This window comes from Entelurus aequoreus, linkage group LG14, assembly GCF_033978785.1.
Source record: "Entelurus aequoreus isolate RoL-2023_Sb linkage group LG14, RoL_Eaeq_v1.1, whole genome shotgun sequence".
Taxonomy (NCBI): Eukaryota; Metazoa; Chordata; class Actinopteri; order Syngnathiformes; family Syngnathidae; genus Entelurus; species Entelurus aequoreus.
This window is the reverse complement of record NC_084744.1, coordinates 63,503,187-63,527,513: the sequence shown is the minus strand read 5'-3', so window position 1 is coordinate 63,527,513 and position 24,327 is coordinate 63,503,187. Positions and strand designations below refer to the sequence as shown.

Below are 24,327 nucleotides of genomic sequence, written 5' to 3'. Positions count from 1 at the left end.
TACACTCATTAGATCTTGTCCCGTCCAACACACTTTTTTATCAATAAATGTAATACTAAAAGTTTTAATGGTGGTAGAAGTCAAGTGTCTTATTTATCCTCCGTTATCTCTAGTGAGAGGGAAATGACTGACAAACTACACTAACTCAAATATGTTTCACTAACACAAAAATGTTTCACAAACTCAAAAAAGTGTTTCTCAAACTCAAAAATTATGTTTCACAAACTCAGAAAAGTGTTTTACAAACTCAAAAATAATGTTTCACAAACTCAAAAAAATTATTCACAAACTAAAACGTTTCATAAAGTCAAAATAATGTTTCACAAAGTCAAAATAATGTTTCACAAAGTCAAAAAAAGTGTTTCACAAACTAAAAATGTTTTTCACAAAGTCAAAAAAAATGCTTCTCAAACTCAAAAAAGTTTCACAAAGTCAAGTCAAAACAATGTTACACAAACTCAAAAATAATGTTTCACAAAGTCAAAATAATGTTTCACAAAGTCAAAAAAAGTGTTTCACAAACTAAAAATCTTTTTCACAAAGTCAAAAAAAATGCTTCTCAAACTCAAAAAAGTTTCACAAAGTCAAGTCAAAACAATGTTACACAAACTCAAAAATAATGTTTCACAAAGTCAAAATAATGTTTCACAAAGTCAAAAAAAGTGTTTCACAAACTAAAAGTGTTTTCCACAAAGTCAAAAAAAAAGGTTTCACAAACTCAAAAATACTATTCACAAACTCAAAAAGGTTTCAGTCACAACCTCGAAAAAGTTTCAGTCACAAACTCAATTTTTTTTTCACAAAGTCAAAAAAAATGTTTCACAAACTCAAAAATATCATTCACAAACTCTACAAAGTTTTACAAACTCAAAATAATGTTTCACAAATTCAAAAAAGGTTCACAAACTCAAAAAAATGTTTCACAAACTCAAAAAAGGTTCACAAACTCAAAAAAGTTTTACTAAGTCAAGTCAAAAAAATGTTACACAAACTCAAAAATAATGTTTCACAACCCCAAACATTTTTTTCACAAAGTCAAAAAAAAGTTTTCACAAACTCAAAAATATTATTCACAAACTCTACAAAGTTTCACAAACTCCAAAATTTTTTTCACAAAGTCAAAAAAAATGTTTTACAAACTCAAAATAATGTTTCACAAATTCAAAAAAGGTTCACCAACTCAAAAAAATGTTTCACAAAGTCAAAAAAAAGGTTTCACAAACTCAAAAATATTATTCACAAACTCAAAAATATTATTCACAAACTCTAAAAAGTTTCATTCACAAACTCTAAAAAGTTTCATTCACAAACTCTAAAAGGTTTCAGTCACAACCTCGAAAAAGTTTCAGTCACAAACTCTAAAAAGTTTCACAAACTCTAAATGTTTTTTCACAAAGTCAAAAAAAATGTTTCACAAACTCTACAAAGTTTCACAAACTCAAAATGTTTCACAAACTCAAAATAATGTTTCACAAATACAAAAAATGTTACACAAACTCAAAAATATTATTTTTTTACAACCCCAAACATTTTTTTCACAAAGTCAAAAAAAAGTTTTCACAAACTCAAAAATATTATTCACAAACTCTACAAAGTTTCACAAACTCCAATTTTTTTTTCACAAAGTCAAAAAAAATGTTTCACAAAGTCAAAAAAAAAGTTTCACAAATTCAAAAAAGGTTCACCAACTCAAAAAAATGTTTCACAAAGTCAAAAAAAAGGTATCACAAACTCAAAAATATTATTCACAAACTCTAAAAAGTTTCATTCACAAACTCTAAAAGGTTTCAGTCACAACCTCGAAAAAGTTTGTCACAAACTCTAAAAAGTTTCACAAACTCTACATTTTTTTCAAAAAATGTTTCATAAACTCAAAAATATTATTCACAAACTCTACGAAGTTTCACAAACTCAAAATGTTTCACAAACTCAAAATAATGTTTCACAAATTCAAAAAAGGTTCACAAACTCAAAAAAATGTTTCACAAACTCAAAAAAGTTTTACTAAGTCAAGTCAAAAAAATGTTACACAAACTCAAAAATAATTTTTCACAACCCCAAACATTTTTTTCACAAAGTCAAAAAAAAAGTTTTCACAAACTCAAAAATATTATTCACAAACTCTACAAAGTTTCACAAAATCAAACATTTTTTTCACAAAGTCAAACAAAATGTTTCACAAAGTCAAACAAAATGTTTCACAAAGTCAAAAAAAATGTTTCACAAACTCAAAATAATGTTTCACAAATTCAAAAAAGGTTCACCAACTCAAAAAAATGTTTCACAAACTCAAAAAAGTTTTACTAAGTCAAGTCAAAAAAATGTTACACAAACTCAAAAATAATGTTCCACAAGTCAAAAATTTTTTTTCACAAACTCAAACATATTATTCACAAACTCTAAAAAGTTTCACAAAGTCTAAATAATGTTTCACAAAGTCAAAAATATTATTCACAAACTCTAAAAAGTTTCTTCCACAAACTCTAAAAAGTTTCACAAACTCAAAATGTTTCACAAACTCAAAATGTTTCACAAATTCAAAAAAGTTTCAAAAACTCAAAAAAATGTTTTTCACAAAGTCAAAAAAATGTTTCTCAAACTCAAAAAAGTTTCACTGAGTCAAGTCAAAAAAATGTTACACAAACTCAAAAATAATGTTTCATAAAATAAATAAAAAATGTTTTTCACAAAGTCAAAAAAATGTTTCTCAAACTCAAAAAAGTTTCACTGAGTCAAGTCAAAAAAATGTTACACAAACTCAAAAATAATGTTTCATAAAATAAATAAAAAATTGTTCACAAAGTAAAAACATTTTTTTCTCAAACCCAAAAAAGTCTCACAGTCAAGTCAAAGAAATGTTACACAAACTCAAAAATATCATTCACAAACTCTACAAAGTTTCACAAACTCAAAATGTTTCACAAACTCAAAATAATGTTTCACAAACTCAAAAAAATGTTTCACAAACTCAAAAAAATGTTTCACAAACTCAAAAAAATGTTTCACAAACTCAAAAAAGTTTTACTAAGTCAAGTCAAAAAAATTTTACACAAACTCAAAAATAATGTTTCACAACCCCAAACATTTTTTTCACAAAGTCAAAAAAAAGTTTTCACAAACTCAAAAATATTATTCACAAACTCTAAAATGTTTCACAAAGTCAAAAAAAATGTTTCACAAAGTCAAAAAAATGTTTCACAAACTAAAAAATATTATTCACAAACTCTAAAAAGTTTCACAAACTCAAAAAAAAGTTTCACAAAGTAAAAAAAAAAGTTTCACAAACTGAAAAATATTATTCACAAACTCTAAAAAGTTTCATTCACAAACTGTAAAAAGTTACAGACACCTTCATAACAATATGTAATATGTACAATATACACACTGCAAGTATATATATAATGTAGTAACAGACACCTTCATAACAATATGTAATATGTACAATATACACACTGCAAGTATATATATAATGTAGTAACAGACACCTTCATAACAATATGTAATATGTACAATATACACACTGCAAGTATATATATAATGTAGTAACAGACACCTTCATAACAATATGTAATATGTACAATATACACACTGCAAGTATATATATAATGTAGTAACAGACACTTTCATAACAATATGTAATATGTACAATATACACACTGCAAGTATATATATAATGTAGTAACAGACACCTTCATAACAATATGTAATATGTACAATATACACACTGCAAGTATATATATAATGTAGTCACAGACACCTTCATAACAATATGTACAATATACACACTGCAAGTATATATATATAATGTAGTAACAGACACCTTCATAACAATATGTAATATGTACAATATACACACTGCAAGTATATATATAATGTAGTAACAGACACCTTCATAACAATATGTAATATGTACAATATACACACTGCAAGTATATATATCATGTAGTAACAGACACCTTCATAACAATATGTAATATGTACAATATACACACTGCAAGTATATATATAATGTAGTGACAGACACCTTCATAACAATATGTAATATGTACAATATACACACTGCAAGTATATATATAATGTAAATAAATAAATAAATGGGTTATACTTGTATAGCGCTTTTCTACCTTCAAGGTACTCAAAGCGCTTTGACAGTATTTCCACATTCACCCATTCACACACACATTCACACCCTGATGGCGGGAGCTGCCATGCAAGGCGCTAACCAGCACCCATCAGGAGCAAGGGTGAAGTGTCTTGCCCAAGGACACAACGGACGTGACTAGGATGGTAGAAGGTGGGGATTGAACCCCAGTTACCAGCAACCCTCCGATTGCTGACACGGCCACTCTACCAACTTCGCCACGCCGTCCCCTAATGTAGTAACAGACACCTTCATAACAATATGTAATATGTACAATATATACACTGCAAGTATATATATATATAATGTAGTAACAGACACCTTCATAACAATATGTAATATGTACAATATACACACTGCAAGTATATATATATATATAATGTAGTAACAGACACCTTCATAACAATATGTAATATGTACAATATACACACTGCAAGTATATATATAATGTAGTAACAGACACCTTCATAACAATATGTAATATGTACAATATACACACTGCAAGTATATATATAATGTAGTAACAGACACTTTCATAACAATATGTAATATGTACAATATACACACTGCAAGTATATATATAATGTAGTAACATACACCTTCATAACAATATGTAATATGTACAATATACACACTGCAAGTATATATATAATGTAGTCACAGACACCTTCATAACAATATGTACAATATACACACTGCAAGTATATATATAATGTAGTAACAGACTCCTTCAAAACAATATGTAATATGTACAATATACACACTGCAAGTATATATATAATGTAGTAACAGACACCTTCATAACAATATGTAATATGTACAATATACACACTGCAAGTATATATATAATGTAGTAACAGACACCTTCATAACAATATGTAATATGTACAATATACACACTGCAAGTATATATATAATGTAGTAACAGACACCTTCATAACAATATGTAATATGTACAATATACACACTGCAAGTATATATATAATGTAGTAACAGACACCTTCATAACAATATGTAATATGTACAATATACACACTGCAAGTATATATATAATGTAGTAACAGACACCTTCATAACAATATGTAATATGTACAATATACACACTGCAACTATATACATAATGTAGTAACAGACACCTTCATAACAATATGTAATATGTACAATATACACACTGCAACTATATACATAATGTAGTAACAGACACCTTCATAACAATATGTATTTACTTATTTTTTAGTTAACTTGTTTTCTTGAAGGAAACAATCACTCATGTCAGCAATAAGATAAACGTTTGGTCAATAAATGAAAATGTTTACATTACACTAATATCAACACCTTTACAAACATTCCACAAGATGGTGCCATTTCCCCAATATTTGACGAATCCAACATGACTTTTCTTCTTTTCCATACTTTCCTAAATAAAGGGGACAACACAAAAAATGTCATTATTGTCTTTATTTGAACAAAAAATGTTAGTGTACATGAAACATATGTTTGTTATTGTAATTTAGTCCTTAAATAAAATAGTGAACATACTAGACAACTTGTCTTTTAGTAGTAAGTAAACAAACAAAGACTCCTAATTAGTCTGCAGTAACATATTGTGTCATTTATACACCTATTATTTTGTACACATTATGAGGGACAAACTGTAAAACATGTATTATTAATCTACTTGTTAATTTACTGTTAATATCTGCTTATTTTCTGTTTCAACATGTTCTATCTACACTTCTGTTCAAATGTAATAATCACTTTTTCTTCTCTTCTTTGATACTTGACATTAGTTTTGGACGATGCCACACATTTAGGTATCGACGTGATACCAAGTAGTTACAGGATCATACATTGGTCATATTCAAAGTCCTCATGTGTCCAGGCACATATTTACTGACTTTATAAACATAATATGAATTTTTAAAAAAGGAAAAAAAAATTGTGATGCTTTGTGATAATTTTTCACAAACTCAAAATAATTTTTCTCAAACTCAAAAAAGTTTCACAAAGTCAAGTCAAATTTTTTTTTACACAAACTCAAAAATAAAGTTTCACAACCTCAAAAAAATTATTCACAAACTCTTAAAAAGTTTCACAAACTCAAAAAAAGTGTTTCACAAAGTCCAAAAAATGTTTCACAAACTCAACATTTTTTTTCCCACAAACTCTAAAAAGTTTCACAAAGTCCAAATAATGTTTCACAAACTCGAATTTTTTTTTCACAGTCAAAAAAATAAATTGCACAAAGTCAAAAAAAAAAGTTGCACAAAGTAAAAAAAAAATGTTGCACAAAGTCAAATAAAAAAAATGTTACTCAAACTCAAAAATAATGTTTCACAACATCAAAAAAATTATTCACAAACTCTAAAAAGTTTCACAAACTCAAAAAGTGTTTCACAAAGTCAAAAAAATGTTTCACAAAGTCAAAAAAATGTTTCACAAACTCAAAAAAAAAATTTCACAAATTAAATTTTTTTTTTCACAAACTCAAAAATATTATTCACAAACTCTAAAAAGTTTCACTATGTCAAAAAAATATGTTCACAAAATCAGGTCAAAAAAATGTTACACAAACTCAAAAATAATGTTTCACAACCTCAAAAAAATTATTCACAAACTCTAAAAAGTTTCACAAACTCAAAAAAAGTGTTTCACAAAGTCAAAAAAATGTTTCACAAACTCTAAAGAAAATGTTTCACAAACTAAAAAAAAATGTTTCACAAACTCAAAAAAATGTTTCACAAACTCAAAAAAATGTTTCACAAACTCAAAAATATTATTCACAAACTCTAAAAAGTTTCACAAAGTCAAAAAAAGATGTTCACAAAGTCAAGTCAAAAAAATTATTCACAACCTCAAAAAAATTATTCACAAACTCAAAAAAATGTTTCGCAATGTCAAAAAAAATGTTTCACAAATGCAAATATTATTCACAAACTCTAAAATGTTTCACAAAGTCAAGTGAAAAAAATGTTTCACAAACTCAAAAATAATGTTTCACAACCTCAAAAAAAATATTCACAAACTCTAAAAAGTTTCACAAACTCAAAAAAATGTTTCGCAATATCAAAAAAAATGTTTCACAGACTCAAATATTATACACACACTCTAAAAAGTTTCACAAAGTCAAAATATTTCACAAAGTCAAAAAATAATAATGTAATCCTAGTAGTATCGACTAGATACGCTCCTGTACTTGGTATCATTACAGTGGATGTCAGGTTGGCGTTTGTTTACATTGTGACTTCGGTGAGCTATTGTATCCTCCTACGGTGTGTAGTGAAGCATGTTCAGCTATTCCTCGTCCTCCAGTGATAATGATACTTGTAAGAAACTTACTTTATTTGTCGCCATGGAGACAAAGATTAGTGATTTAGAAGGAGCTAAAACACTACCGACTGCAAAATGCTTCCGTTCTCCCTTTTCTGTCTACACACCGTGTCTGCTTGTAAGTACTCTGTGTGTGTGCGCTGCCGAACATGCTCCTCTGCTGGTAAAACCAGCAACGTCACCACGTGACGACGCGCCGTCATGCCCGTTAAAAAAAAAAAAGCGGTACTTTTTAGAGGCGGTATAGTACCGAATATGATTCATCAGTATCGTGTTACTATACTAGTAGCGGTATACCGTACAACCCTAATAGGAAAATGAAAGAAGGTGTCTTATTCTGACCTGTAATTTAGGGGTTGGGCTCCAGGGGGCAGTGTTGTTCACTGAGAAACTTTATTTTTTGCAAATAATCATGAAGTTAGAATTTAATGGCAGCAACACATTGCAAAAAAAAGGCATTTTTACCAGTGTGTTACATGGCCTTTCCTTTTAACTACACTCAGTAAAGGTTTGGGAACTGAGGAGACACATTTTTGAAGTGGAATTCTTTCCCATTCTTGCTTGATGTACAGCTTAAGTTGTTCAACAGTCTCTCTTCTCATATTTTAGCCTTCACATTTTCAATGGGAGACAGGTCAGGACTACAGGCAGGCCAGTCTAGTACCCACACTCCTTTACTATGAAGCCACGTTGATGTAACTTACTCCTAGAGGGCTGCCAAATAGTACCTGTTTCTCAGCTGCGCTCCGTATGGGTACTCACTTGTAATACACTTTCACACCACCTGTGGCAGTGATGACAACATCAAACAGAAGAAGTCCGGAGCTAAAGTTTCTGACAGAAAAAAATGCTGACTTTTTGACAGAAAAAAATTCAGACTTTTGGACCAAAAAAAGCGGACTTTTTGACAGGCAAAATGCCGACTTTTTGACAGGAAAAAAATCTAGATTTTTTGACAGAAAAAATCCTGACTTTTTAATATTTTAAAGACTTGGTCTTCACTTGTTTAAATAAATTCATAATTTTTTTTACTTTGCTTCTTATAACTTTCAGAAAGACAATTTTAGGATTTTTAAACACATATACCTTTTTACTTTTTTAAATTCCTTCCTCTTCTTTCCTGACAATTTAAATCAATGTTCAAGTAAAAAAAAATGTTTTATTGTAAAGAATAATAAATACATTTGAATTTAATTCTTCATTTTAGCTTCTGTTTTTTCAACGAAGAATATTTGTGAAATATTTCTTCAAACTTATTATAATTAAAAGTCAAAAAAAATATTCTGGCAAATCTAGAAAATCTGTAGAATCAAATTTGAATCTTATTTCAAAGTCTTTTGAATTTCTTTTAAAATTTTTGTTCTGGAAAATCTAGAAGAAATAATGATTTGTCTTTGTTATAAATATAGCTCGGTCCAATTTGTTATATATTCTAACAAAGTGCAGATTGGATTTTAACCTATTTAAAACATGTCATCAAAATTCTAAAATTAATCTTAATCAGGAAAAATTACTAATGATGTTCCATAAATTTTTTTTCAATTTTTTCAAAAAGATTCGAATTAGCTAGTTTTTCTCTTCTTTTTTTCGGTTGAATTTTGAATTTTAAAGAGTCGAAATTGAAGATAAACTATGTTTCAAAATTGAATTGTCATTTTTTTTCGTGTTTTGTCCTCTTTTAAACCGTTCAATTAAGTGTAAATATCATTAATTATTAATAATAACATAGAGTTAAAGGTAAATTGAGCAATTGGCTATTTCTGGCAGTTTATTTAAGTGTGTATCAAACTGAGACAAAACTCAATTAGAATTTGAAAATCCAAGAAAATATTTTAAAGACTTGGTCTTCACTTGTTTAAATAAATTCATTAATTTTTTCACTTTGCTTCTTATAACTTTCAGAAAGACAATTTTAGAGAAAAAAATCCAGCCTTAAAAATGATTTTAGGATTTTTAAACACATATACCTTTTTACCTTTTGAATTCCTTCCTCTTCTTTCCTGACAATTTAAATCAATGTTTAAGTAAAAAAAAAATTTTATTGTAAAGAATAATAAATACATTTTAATTTAATTCTTCATTTTAGCTTCTGTTTTTTCAACGAAGAATATTTGTGAAATATTTCTTCAAACTTATTATGATTAAAAGTCAAAAAAAATATTCTGGCAAATCTAGAAAATCTGTAGAATCAAATTTGAATCTTATTTCAAAGTCTTTTGAATTTCTTTTAAAATTTTTGTTCTGGAAAATCTAGAAGAAATAATGATTTGTCTTTGTTAGAAATATAGCTCGGTCCAATTTGTTATATATTCTAACAAAGTGCAGATTGAATTTTAACCTATTTAAAACATGTCATCAAAATTCTAAAATTAATCTTAATCAGGAAAAATTACTAATGATGTTCCATAAATTTTTTTTTAATTTTTTCAAAAAGATTCGAATTAGCTAGTTTTTCTCTTCTTTTTTTTCGGTTGAATTTTGAATTTTAAAGAGTCGTAATTGAAGATAAACTATGTTTCAAAATTGAATTGTCATTTTTTTTCGTGTTTTCTCCTCTTTTAAACCGTTCAATTAAGTGTAAATATCATTAATTATTAATAATAACATAGAGTTAAAGGTAAATTGAGCAAATTGGCTATTTCTGGCAGTTTATTTAAGTGTGTATCAAACTGGTAGCCCTTCGCATTGGTGACCCCTGGCCTAGATGTTTATAAAACAATCTTGCCCTCCGTCTTACTTCCTCCAAACGAGCTACTTTGGATTGTGCGCATATCCTCCATATATGGTAGTGATTAGGGTTGTATCGGCATATCCATTACATTTACAAAATTTTACTGTAAACATTTTTTTATTTTTTATTTTTATATTTATATTTCTTTCCAGTAATACACCGGTAAAAACAACAACTGGCAGCTCAGTCAACAAAAAAAAACAGTAGTAGTTTTTTTCAATTTACAGTAATATGCTGTAAAGAAGAACGTAAAATGTATTGTAATTTTTATTCATTTTATGGGTGGTTTGTTGTAAAGTTAAATATTTTTATTTAGAAAAAAACATGTTTGGAAAGTATGATAATATACTGTAATATTTTTTGCAATATTGGATACTATTAACGTTTAAAATGCAGGTGTCAAACTCAAGGCCCCAGGGCCAAATTTGGCCCGCCACATTATTTTATGTGGCCCGCGAAAGTCTGGAAATAATATGCATTAATAAAATGCTTAATTTTTTCTTACTAAATGTATTTATTTCCCTTTTGACATTAAAAATCATATACTGCATGCAAAGTGCATATCTTTTTAAAATTCAATATTATCAAATCCAAATATTATATTATCATGTATTTCAAAAATATTTTTTGTTAAAATAAAGATAAATACCATACTTAAATAACTTCTTGACTTATGATTTCAAAACAAATTATCAATCAAATTGTAGACTGTATAAATTTGACGATAGATTTTACGGTTAAATTCCGCCGAATTAGTTTTTTTTACTGTAAAATCAACTTTGGTACTGTTTTTTTCCATATACAGTAAGACACTAAAACATAAAAAAAAAAACTAATAAAAAAAACATTAAAACAACAAGATTTTGTCAAAAAAAATGTCGACTTTTTGACAGAAAAAATATAGACTTTTTGACAGAAACATTTTTGACTTTTTGACAGGAAAAATCCAAATTCTTTGACAGAAAAAAATGCTGACTTTTTGACAAAAAAAAGCAGACTTTTTGACAGGAAAAATGCCGACTTTTTGACAGAAAAAATACTGACTTTTTGACAGGAAAAATGCTGACTTTTTGGCAGGCAAAATGCCGACTTTTTGTCAGAAAAAATTCTGACTTTGTGACAGAAAAAATGCTGACTTTTTGACAGGAAAAATCCCGACTTTGTGACAGGAAAATTGCAGACTTTTTAACAGGAAAAATCCCGATTTTTTTAAACAGAAAAAATGCTGACTTTTTGACAGGAAAACTGCAGACTTTTTGACAAGAAAAATCCCAATTTTTTGACAGAAAAAAAATCCAGACTTTTTGAAAGAAAATGTCCCGACTTTTTAACAGAAAAAATTCCGACTTTTTGACAAAATAAAAGCTGACTTTTTGACAGGAAAAATGCAGACTTTTTGTCAGAAAAAATTTCAACTTTTTGTCAGAAAAAATGCAGACTTTTTGTCAGAAAAAATGCCGACTTTTTAACAGCAAAAATGCCGACTTTTTGACAGCAAAAATGCCAACTTTTTGACAGGCTTGGCATTGTTTTGCTGAAATAATCAGGGGCGTCCATGGTAACGTTGCTTGGATGGCAACATATGTTGCTCCAATAGCTGTATGTACCTTTCTTTCTCCCAAATTCAAATGTAAAACTAATATTTGGTATAAAGTCATTACATGCACACTAAAAACAGTCAAAAACCCTTTTTTGGGTTGTTTTAACCCAACAAAGTGGGTTATTTTTGTAGTACTTCAATTATATAACTTATCATGTACAGGTGAAACAAAAAAAATTGGAATATCCTGCAAAAGTTTGCAATTTAACTTCAAATGTGAAACTAATATTTGGTATAAAGTCATTATACGCACGCTAAAAACAGTCAAAACCCTTTTTTGGGTTGTTTTAACCCAACAAAGTGGGTTATTTTTGTAGTACTTCAATAATATAACATATCATGTACAGGTGAAACAAAAAAAATGGATTATCCCGCAAAAGTTTTTGCAATTTAACTTCAAATGTAAAACTAATATTTGGTTAAAAGTCATTACATGCACACTAAAAACAGTAAAAAAAAACAACCTTTTGGGTTGTTTTAACCCCTAAAAATTGGGGTATTTTTGTAGTACTTCAATGATATAACATATCATGTACAGGTAAAACTAAAAAAATTGGAATATCCTGCAAAAGTTTTGCAATTTAACTTCAAATGTGCTACAAATATTTGGTATAAAGTCATTACATGCACACTAAAAGAGTCAAAAACCCTTTTTGGGTTGTTTTAACCTAACAAATTGGGTAATTTTTGTCGTACTTCAATTATATAACTTATCATGTACAGGTGAAACAAAAAAAATTGGAATATCCAGCAAAAGTTTTGCAATTTAACTTCAAATGTGAAACTAATATTTGGTATAAAGTCATTATACGCACGCTAAAAACAGTCAAAACCCTTTTTTGGGTTGTTTTAACCCAACAAAGTGGGTTATTTTTGTAGTACTTCAATGATATAACATATCATGTACAGGTGAAACAAAAAAAATTGGATTATCCTGCAAAAGTTTTTGCAATTTAACTTCAAATGTAAAACTAATATTTGGTATAAAGTCATTACATGCACACTAAAAACAGTCAAAAACCCTTTTTGGGTTGTTTTAACCCCAAAAATTGGGTTATTTTTGTAGTACTTCAATGATATAACATATCATGCACAGGTAAAACTCAAAAAATTGGAATATCCTGCAAAGGATTTGCAATTTAACTTCAAATGTGCTACAAATATTTGGTATAAAGTCATTACATGCACACTAAAAGAGTCAAAAACCCTTTTTGGGTTGTTTTAACCCAACAAATTGGGTAATTTTTGTCGTACTTCAATTATATAACTTATCATGTACAGGTGAAACAAAAAAAATTGGAATATCCTGCAAAAGTTTTGCAATTTAACTTCAAATGTGAAACTAATATTTGGTATAAAGTCATTATACGCACGCTAAAAACAATCGAAACCCTCTTTTGGGTTGTTTTAACCCAGCAAAGTGGGTTATTTTTGTAGTACTTCAATGATATAACATATCATGTACAGGTGAAACAAAAAAAATTAGATTATCCTGCAAAAGTTTTGCAATTTAATTTCAAATGTGAAACTAATATTTGGTATAAAGTCATTACATGCACACTAAAAACAGTCAAAAAAAAAACTTTTTTGGGTTGTTTTAACCCAACAAATGGGGTTATATTTGTAGTACTTCAATGATAAAACATATCATCTACAGGTGAAACTAAAAAAATAGGAATATCCTGCAAAAGTTTTGCAATTTAATTTCAAATGTGAAACTAATATTTGGTATAAAGTCATTACATGCACACTAAAAACAGTCAAAAACCCTTTTTGGGTTGTTTTAACCCAGTAAATTTGGTTATTTTTGTAGTACTTCAATGATATAACATATGTACAGGTAAAACTCAAAAAAAAAATAAAAGTACCGGTAGGTGCTATGAATTGGGGAAAAAAGCACAGCAAGACTTGGACGTTTATCAAAAGTACTTTTATTTTTCAGCCTTTACGCGTAAAAAATACAATCTTGTCGTGTAGTTCATGGGGTGTATACTTCTCAAATATATATTTTAAAAAAAAAACAATAAAAAATAGATATCCCTGCGAATGCAACACGCTAACCTTCATAGGCACTCTGTGAGAAATTGAAGTTTAAAACAAAATAAATGTACAAAGAATTCTACACAGCAGCTGGTTAAGGCACTCACAAAGTCAATAACTTAGTCTGTCATAATTTAGCTCATATATGCACAGGTATGTACAAAGGGGTCACGGTTGTTTGGGGCCGCGGCCACTAGAGGGCGGCAGAGTGGGGGTTGCACTTGTTGACATCCCATAATAGTCTACAGTTGCCCTTTTTCATATCCAATGCCAGGTGGTAGAAGGTGAATTCAAGAAGGCACTAACCATGCTGCCTTTGAAAAACATTGTTTTGGTTATTTAGCACACACACACGGAACCCCAAAAGGGACAAGCAGTAGAAAATCGATGGATGGATGGACACACACACGGAGCACTTGCGGGCAGAAACAGCATGGAGACAGGAGAGGGGAGAACGCTTGCTATCAGCTACTTTTAATTCACTAATCCTGGCCTCCGTGGCGACAAAGTGAGTTTCCTACAAGTAGCATTATCACTGGAGGACGAGGAATAGCTAAACATGGATACAATAGCTAAACGTTAACAGCAAACTAGCACTCCTGAATGTAAACAAATAGGTATGGACTGCAAGGCCACTTTGGTCGTGATCAAGCGGCCACTAGAGGGCGGCAGAGTGGGGGTCCCACTTGTTGACATCCCATAATAGTCCACAGGTGCCCTTTTTTCATGTGCCTCGAAGGCCCTCTGGCACAGGTGAATTCAAGAAGGCCCTAACTATGCTGCCTTTGAAAAACATTGTTTTGGTTATTTAGCACACACACTTGGAACCCCAAAAAGGGACAAGCGGTAGAAATGGATGGATGGACACACACAGGCAGAAACAGCGTGGAGACAGGAGAGGGGAGAACGCTTTAAAACATAGCTAACGTGTTTCAGCTACTTCTAAATCACTAATCCTGGCCTCCGGGGCGACAAAGTGAGTTTCTTACAAGTATCGTTATCACTGGAGGACGGGGAATAGCTAAACATGCATAGAATAGCTAAATGTTAACAGCAAACTAGCGCTCCTGAATGTAAACAAATAGGTATGGACTGCAAGACCACTTTGGTCGCTATCAAGTGGCCACTAGAGGGCCACTTGTTTTGGTTATTTAGCACACACACACACACAGAGAACTTGCAAGCCGAAACAGTGTGGAGACAGGAGAGGGGAGAACGGACATATTTTGGTTTAAAAACTAAGAAAGGTGTGCTTTAAAAACGTGTTTCAGCTACTTCCAAATCACCAATTCTGGCCTCCGTGGCGACAAATACAGTACGTTTCCGACAAGTATCATTATCACTGGAGGACGGGGAATAGCTGAACATGGATAGAACAGCTAAACGTTAACAGCAAGCTCGCGCTCCTGAATGTAAACAAATAGGTATCGACTTGTTTGTGGGCCGAGTGGGGTTCCACTTGTTGACATCCCATAATAGTCTACAGGTGCCTCAAATGAAGTGAGTTTCCTACAAGTAGCATTATCACTGGAGGACGAGGAATAGCTAGACATGGATAGAATAGCTGAACGTTAACAGCAAGCTTGCACGCTCCTGGATGTAAACAAATAGGTATGGCATTGTTTTGGGCCGTGTGGGGTTTCCAGGTGTCGCCATCCCATAATAGTCTACAGATGCCTCTTCATGTGCAGGGCCAGGTGGTCCGAGCGGGAGAAGGCCCTCTCGCACAGGTGACACTGGAAGGGCCGGTGGCCCGTGTGCTTGCGGAAGTGTCGGGTCAGCTCGTCCGACCTGGCGAACTTCCAGCCGCAGCCTTCCCAGGTGCAGTGGTATGGTTTCTCTCCTAGGGGAGGGGGAAAGGCGTGGTTAGAGGGGGCGGGGTGAAGCCAACTGGGGGGGGTTCGCGACTTTTTCACAGAAAAAATGCAGACTTTTTGACAGAAAAAATCGCAACTTTTTAACAGAAAAAATGCCGACTTTTTGACGGAAAACCTTCCGACTTTTTGACAGAAAAAATGACGAAATTTTAAGAGAAAAATGCCGACTTTTTAAGAGGAAATATGCCGACTTTTTGACAGAAAAATGCCAACTATTTGGCAGAAAAATGCTGACTTTTTAACAGAAAAAATGCTGACTTTTTAACAGAAAAATGCTGACTTTTTGACAGAAAAAATGCTGACTTTTTGACAGAAAAAATTCAGACTTTTTGACAGAAAAATGCCGACTATTTGACAGAAAAAATCCCGACATTTTGACAGAAAAAATCCCGACTTTTTGACTGAAAAAATGCCGACTTTTTGACTGAAAAAATGCAGACTTTTTGACGGAAAAAATTCAAACATTTTGACAGAAAAAATGCTGACTTTTTGACAGAAAAAATCCCGACTTTTTGGCGGAAAAAATTTAAACTTTTTGACAGAAAAAAATGCCGAAATTTTAACAGAAAAATGCCGACTATTTGACAGAAAAATGCTGACTTTTTAACAGAAAAAATGCCGACTTTTTGACAGAAAAATGCCGACTTTTTGACAGAAAAAATCCCGACTTTTTGACAGAAAAAATGCCGACTTTTTGACAGAAAAAATCCCGAGTTTTTGACTTAAAAAATGCCGACTTTTTAACAGAAAAAATGCCGACTTTTTAACAGAAGAAATGCAGACTTTTTGACTTAAAAAATGCAGACTTTTTGACGGAAAAAATGCCGACTTTTTGACGGAAAAAAATGCAGACTTTTTGACATAAAAATTGCAGACTTTTTGACAGAAAAAATGCAGACTTTTTGATAGAAAAAATTCTGACTGTTTGACATACAAAATGCGGAAATTTTGACAGAAAAATGCCAACTTTTTAAGAGAAAAAATGCCGACTTTATAACAGGAAAAATGCTGACTTTTTAACAGAAAAAATGCAGACTTTTTGACAGAAAAATGCGGACTTTTTGACAGAAAAAATTATGACTTCTTGACAAAAAAAATTGCGACTTCTTGACAGAAAAAATTGCGAGTTTTTGACTTAAAAAATGCAGACTTTTTGACAGAAAAAATGCCGACTTTTTAACAGAAGAAATGCCGAGTTTTTGACTTGAAAAATGCAGACTTTTTGACGGAAAAAATGCAGACTTTTTGACGGAAAAAAATGCAGAGTTTTTGACATAAAAAATGCAGACTTTTTGACGTAAAAAATGCCGACTTTTTGACGGAAAAAAATGCAGACTTTTTGACATAAAAATTGCAGACTTTTTGACAGAAAAAATTCTGACTGTTTGACATACAAAATGCCGAAATTTTGACAGAAAAATGCCAACTTTTCAAGAGAAAAAATGCCGACTTTATAACAGGAAAAATGCTGACTTTTTGACATAAAAAATTCTGACTTTTTGACATAAAAAATTCCGACTGTTTGACATAAAAAATGCCGAAATTTAGACAGAAAAAATGCAGACTTTTTAACAGAAAAAAATGCTGACTTTTTGACAGAAAAATGCCGACTATTTGACAGAAAAAAATGCTGACTTTTTAACAGAAGAAATGCCGAGTTTTTGACTTAAAAAATGCAGACTTTTTAACAGAAAAAATGCCGACTTTTTGACGGAAAAAAATGCAGACTTTTTGACATAAAAATTGCAGACTTTTTGACAGAAAAAATGCAGACTTTTTGATAGAAAAAATTCTGACTGTTTGACATACAAAATGCCGAGATTTTGACAGAAAAATGCCAACTTTTTAAGAGAAAAAATGCCGACTTTATAACAGGAAAAATTCTGACTTTTTGACATAAAAAATTCAGACTGTTTGACATAAAAAATGCCGAAATTTAGACAGAAAAAAATGCAGACTTTTTGACAGAAAAATGCCGACTATTTGACAGAAAAAATGCTGACTTTTTAACAGAAAAAAATGCTGACTTTTTAACAGAAGAAATGCTGAGTTTTTGACTTAAAAAATGCAGACTTTTTGACGGGAAAAAATGCCAACTTTTTGACATAAAAATTGCAGACCTTTTGACAGAAAAAATGCAGACTTTTTGATAGAAAAAATTCTGACTGTTTGACATACAAACACAAGAAAAAGAGAGCACATTACTCCTGTTTTAGCCTCCCTCCACTGGCTGCCTGTGTCTTTTAGAGTCCATTTTAAAATTATCTTACTTGTTTTTAAATCCTTACATGGTCTTGCCCCACCTTACCTCTCTGAGCTGCTCCACCTCTATGCCCCCACCCGGTCCCTCAGGTCAGCTGATCAGCTGATCCTGGAGGTACCCAAATCCAAGCGTAAGCTCAGGGGGGACAGAGCCTTCTCTGTTGCGGGCCCAAAACTCTGGAATGATCTTCCACTTCATGTGAGACAGGCCCCTTCTTTGGCTATTTTTAAGACCCTTCTTAAAACCCATTTTTATTCACTGGCTTTTAACCCAGCATGAGACTTTAAACTGTTTTTAACTTTTAACTTTTTTAACTGCTTTTTATCTAACAAAATTGTTCTTAGGGTAATTTTGTATTTGCTTTTTTAATGTGTATTTTACTTCTGTTTTAAATTTTATTTTTTAGTCTGTCCTTTGCCTTTATTTCTTTGTGGTGTACAGCCCTTTGTTTTTCAACTGTGGTTGTTTTTAAAGGGCTTTATAAATAAAGTTGGTATGGTATGGTATGGTATACAAAATGCCGAAATTTTGACAGAAAAATGCCAACTTTTTAAGAGAAAAAATGCAGACTTTATAACAGGAAAAATGCTGACTTTTTGACAGAAAAAATTCTGACTTTTTGACATAAAAAATTCAGACTGTTTGACATAAAAAAATGCCGAAATTTAGACAGAAAAAATGCAGACTTTTTGACAGAAAAATGCCGACTATTTGACAGAAAAAATGCTGACTTTTTAACAGAAAAAATGCTGACTTTTTAACAGAAGAAATGCTGTTTTTGACTTAAAAAATGCAGACTTTTTGACGGAAAAAAATGTCAACTTTTTGACATGAAAAAATGCAGACTTTTTGATAGAAAAAATTCTGACTGTTTGACATACAAAATGCCGAAATTTTGACAGAAAAATGCAACTTTTTAAGAGAAAAATTGCCGACTTTATAACAGGAAAAATGCTGACTTTTTGACAGGAAAAATTCCGACTTTTTGACAGAAAAAATTCCGACTTTTTGACAGAAAAAATTCCGACTGTTTGACAGAAAAAATTCCGACTGTTTGACATAAAAAATGCCGAAATTTAGACAGAAAAAATGCCGACTTTTTAAGAGAAAAAATGCAGACTTTTTAACAGAAAAAATGCAAATAATAAATACAAACATTTAATTAAGAAGTATAACAAATTAGTCCAATTGCGCTGATATTATTACGCCGAATCGAGTACTCAAACAAAGAAGAAATACTCAGCATGCATTTTTGGTAAAAAAAAAAAAAATTAAAAATCATCATGGGGCCAAATGAAGTTGCGAGTGCAAAATTGATGTTCACTTCTTAATTAAATGTTTGTATTTATTATTTGGTGGACAATGTGCATGATACATGATTCGAAACAGCTCATTTCTACTACGTAGTCCTTAATTTGACAACACCCGACATACAAAAAAAAACGCTGAAAAATACTAGTTCGGTAGATGTTGGCAATATTTTGCAAGAAAACACAAAATATTGTAATTTGATCCATTTATTTCATTGCTTTAATAGAAAAAAACAGATTTTACTGGCTATGTAAAAGCATATTTATTCTATCTAAAGTGTTCATACAGGATGTTGGGATGTTTCGCTAAAATTTTACCCCGATTTTCGTCTACCTTCTTTGTTATCATTGCGTGTAACAAATTAGTCCAATTGCGCTCATATTATTCCGCGGAATCGAGTACCCAAACAAACAGGAAACACTTTTTTTTTAAAAGGGGGAGGGGTTAGGCGGGGAGCTCACCTGTGTGCGTGCGCATGTGCGCCTTGAGGTGCGAGCTCTTGGTGTACGTCTTGCCGCAGCCCGGGTACTCGCAGCTGTGCGTGGCGGCGCGCTTGCGTCCCCACGGCCTGCGCCCGCCGCCGCGCTTCGGCTTGACGCCGTCCGGCGGCGGCGCGTAGAAGTCCGCCAGGGCGGGCGAGGAGGGCGGCGTGAGCGCGCAGTAGTGTCCCGGGTAGTGCGCGTACTGGTAGTGCGCGCTCATGTAGTGCTGTTCGGGCGGCGCCGCCATGCGCATGAACGCCGCCTGCGGCTTGTCGTACGCGCGCCAATCCGCACCGGCCAGCATGCACGGGTGCGCGCCGCCGCACTCGGTTTTGACGCTGCAGGCCTGGTACTGGTTGGGCGCGCGCAGCTCGGTGTACTCGCGCGCGACCCTCGCCTTGTCGTCCGGCGGCGCCGGAGCGCGCTCCGCGTAGCCGCGGTAGCTCCCGCCGCCGCCGCCGCAGCTCTCCGGCGAGTCCGGCAGCGCGTAGGCGCACGACGGCGGCAGCGGCGCCGCCGCCTCGGAACCGATGGTGTTGGACAAGATGAACTCCAAGTCCAAGAACTTGCCGAGCTCGTCGTCGTCGTCCGGTGGCGGCGGCACCGGAGAGCGGACGATGCTAAATTCCACCTGGATGTCCGCCGCGCATGCGTCTTTACGCCGCTGGGAAGCAAAACAAAACCAAGTTAGTTTGAGACAAGATGATGTTAGCATAGAATGTGCAAACAAATACTCACAAAGTTGAAGTGATCCATGGCCACGTGATCCACGGCCACGTCCATCAAAGAATCAAATAGAATCAAATAAAAAGTCAAATAAGAATAAAAAGTGCAGAAAAGAGAGGAGAGAATCCTGCTTGCTGTTAAAAGTGTGCAGGACGCAAACTGCAGCGTCTTATAAGCACCTTGACCAGGGGGGCGGGGCTTGTACTCCTTTGCGCACGCGCACACCTATACGCCCCCTCCCCCCCACGCACACACGCGTGTGTGTGTGTCCCTTGCAAGGTAAATAACACAACATGTATTTTTAATCCACGCACCTTCTCGTCTCCGTGCATTGCGTGCGCACACACACACACACACACACACACACACACACACACACACACAAGCCCCCTTCTTGCGGTTTCGCCCCCCCCCCCCCCCCCCCCCAGTTTATCTATACACACACACACACACACGCAGTGTTGACGTGCTGAGGTGATCGCGCATGTGTAATTGATGTGCGTGACGTGGACCATCGAAACGTGACTTGATGTGAGTGTGGAACAAAAGAAGACAACTTTGTTAATGACTCTTCATCATCTTCATCATCACTCATTGTGTGATCTTATATACTATTATCTTATATAAGATAATAGTATATACATTATATACTATTATCGTATACACTATTATTTTATGCACTATTATATAAGTATATTATATATATATATATATAATATATTATATTATCTTATTTCCACTATTATCTTATATTATATAAGATAATAGTATATAACTTATATAGTATTATCTTATATACTATTATATAAGATAATAGTATATAAGATAATAGTGTATAAGATAATTGTGTGTATAAGATAATAGTGTATAAGATAATTGTGTATATAAGATAATTGTGTATATAAGATAATAGTGTATAAGATAATAGTATATAAGTTATATACTATTATCTTATATACACAATTATCTTATACACTATTATCTTATATACACAATTATCTTATACACTATTATCTTACAGTATATACACAATTATCTTATACACAATGATCATCCACAATAATTATATATACAATATGATAATATACACAATGATTATATACACAATGATTATATACACAATGATTATATATACACAATGATTATATATACACTATGATAATATACACAATGATTATATATACACAATGATCATCCACAATGATTATGTACACTATGATTATATATACACTATGATAATATACACTATAATATACACAATGATTATATACACTATGATTATATATACACTATGATAATATACACTATAATATACACAATGATTATACACACAATGATTATATATACACAATGATTATATATACACTATGATAATATACACTATGATAATATACACAATGATTATACACACAATGATTATATACACTATGAACATATACACAATGATTATGTATACACAATGATTATATACACTATTATATACGCAATGATTATATACACACAATGATTATATATACACTATGATAATATACACAATGATTATATATACACAATGATTATGTATACACAATGATTATATACACAATTATATACGCAATGATTATATACACACAATGATTATATACACAATGATTATATATACACAATGATTGTATACACAATGATTATATATGCACAATGATTATACACGCAATTATATACGCAATGATTATATACACAATGATTATATATACACAATGATTATATACGCAATGATTATATATACACAGTGATTATATACACAATGATTATATACGTACTGATTATATATACACAATGATTATATATACACAATGATTATATATACACTATGATCATATACACAATGATTATGTATACACAATGATTATATACACAATTATATACACAATGATTATATACACACAATGATTATATACACAATGATTATATACACTATGATTATATATGCACAATGATTATACACGCAATTATATACGCAATGATTATATACACAATGATTATATACACAATGATTATATATACACAATGATTATATACGCAATGATTATATATACACAGTGATTATATAAATACACAATGATTATATACGCAATGATTATATACACACAATGATTATATATACGCAATGATTATATATACACAATGATTATATACGCAATGATTATATATACACAATGATTGTATACACAATGATTATATACACACAATGATTATATATACACCAATGATTACATATACACAATGATTATATACACACAATGATTATATATACACCAATGATTACATATACACAATGATTATATACACACAATGATTATATATACACCAATGATTAAATACACAGTGATTATATATACACAATGATTATATACGCAATGATTATATATGCACAATGATTATACACGCAATTATATACGCAATGATTATATACGCAATGATTATATATACACAATGATTATATACGCAATGATTATATATACACAGTGATTATATACACACAATGATTATATACGCAATGATTATATACACAATGATTGTATACACAATGATTATATATACGCAATGATTATATACACACAATGATTATTTACGCAATGATTATGTATACACAATGATTATATACACAATGATTGTATACACAATGATTATATATACACAATGATTATATATACACCAATGATTAAATACACAATGATTATATACACACAATGATTATATACACACAATGATTATATATACACCAATGATTAAATACACAATGATTATATACACACAATGATTATATATACACCAATGATTAAATACACAATGATTATATACACACAATGATTATATATACACCAATGATTATATACACAATGATTATATATACACAATGATTATATACACAATGATTATATATACACAATGATTATATATACACAGTGATTATATACACAATGAATATATATCCATCCATCCATTTTCTACCGCTTATTCCCTTCGGGGTCGCGGGGGGCGCTGGAGCCTATCTCAGCTACAATCGGGCGGAAGGCGGGGTACACCCTGGACAAGTATTATATACACAATGATTATATACACAATGATTATATACAAATTGATTATATACACTATGATTATACACAAAATGATCATCTACACAATGAGTATATACATGATCATGGCAACCACATTGTAGTTATTGCAAATATACAACAATAATAATAATAATAATAGTATTCTATACTTCTACTAAAAATATACAACAATAATAATAATAATAATAATAGTATTATATACTTCTACTAAAAATATACAACAACAACAATAATAATAATAATAGTATTGTATACTTCTACTAAAAATATGCCTTGATTTGTATTTAAATAATTAAAGTTTTTTTGTTTATTCTTCCAGAAGTTGCACAGGAAAGGAGGACAAACGCAATTAATGATGTCATTGATGACTTTTTAAATCAGATGAATCACATGTGTGAATGGGGTAATCCTGATTAATCACATGTGTGAATGGGATAATCCTGATTAATCACATGTGTGAATGGGATAATCCTGATTAATCACATTAAAATGACTGCATACTTTAGATCCATCAAAAAAGAAAAAATACTTTTTTCAATTCTTCTTAAAAATGTAGTACACACTTATTTTATTTTGTATCATTAACATGCAGTGTCTGGCAAAATCATTGTATGCTGCACGTTAATCATAATAATGTACACTATACTTCCACTAAAAAATATCACCTATTTTTTATTCAAACATTTTTGTCTTTGCTCTTCCAGAAGTTTTACAAGAAAGGAGGACAA

The 24,327-nt window shown here is 31.5% G+C and overlaps 2 protein-coding genes across 2 annotated transcripts in view; one reads left to right on the top strand and one right to left on the bottom strand.

Annotated features, from left to right (window-relative positions):
* Positions 1-51, top strand: part of ppp1r35 (protein phosphatase 1, regulatory subunit 35) — a 13,546-nt gene extending 13,495 nt beyond the window's left edge. The window contains exon 6 of the mRNA XM_062070419.1: positions 1-51. This exon is cut by the window's left edge and continues 307 nt beyond it. The gene's annotated coding sequence lies outside the window, so the exon portion shown is untranslated.
* A 13,677-nt stretch (positions 52-13,728) lies between these two features.
* On the bottom strand, positions 13,729-20,630 carry klf17 (Kruppel like factor 17). Its single transcript, XM_062070418.1, has 3 exons — positions 20,514-20,630; positions 19,755-20,439; positions 13,729-15,685 (listed from the first exon to the last, which is right to left on the bottom strand). The coding sequence occupies exons 1-3, from the start codon at positions 20,556-20,558 to the stop codon at positions 15,510-15,512; spliced, it is 906 nt and encodes a 301-aa protein (XP_061926402.1). The 5' UTR covers positions 20,559-20,630; the 3' UTR covers positions 13,729-15,509.
* Between the last annotated feature and the right edge of the window lie 3,697 nt (positions 20,631-24,327).

What these genes read in the sequence shown, in the direction of transcription:
- klf17 (XM_062070418.1), bottom strand. Translation starts at nt 20,558, where the DNA reads ATGGACGTGGCCGTGGATCACGTGGCCATGGATCACTTCAACTTT. An exon ending in CCATGGATCACTTCAACTTT is followed by an intron (nt 20,440 to 20,513) that starts GTGAGTATTTGT and finishes TTTGCTTCCCAG; the next exon opens with CGGCGTAAAGACGCATGCGC. An exon ending in GCACATGCGCACGCACACAG is followed by an intron (nt 15,686 to 19,754) that starts GTGAGCTCCCCG and finishes CCCCTCCCCTAG; the next exon opens with GAGAGAAACCATACCACTGC.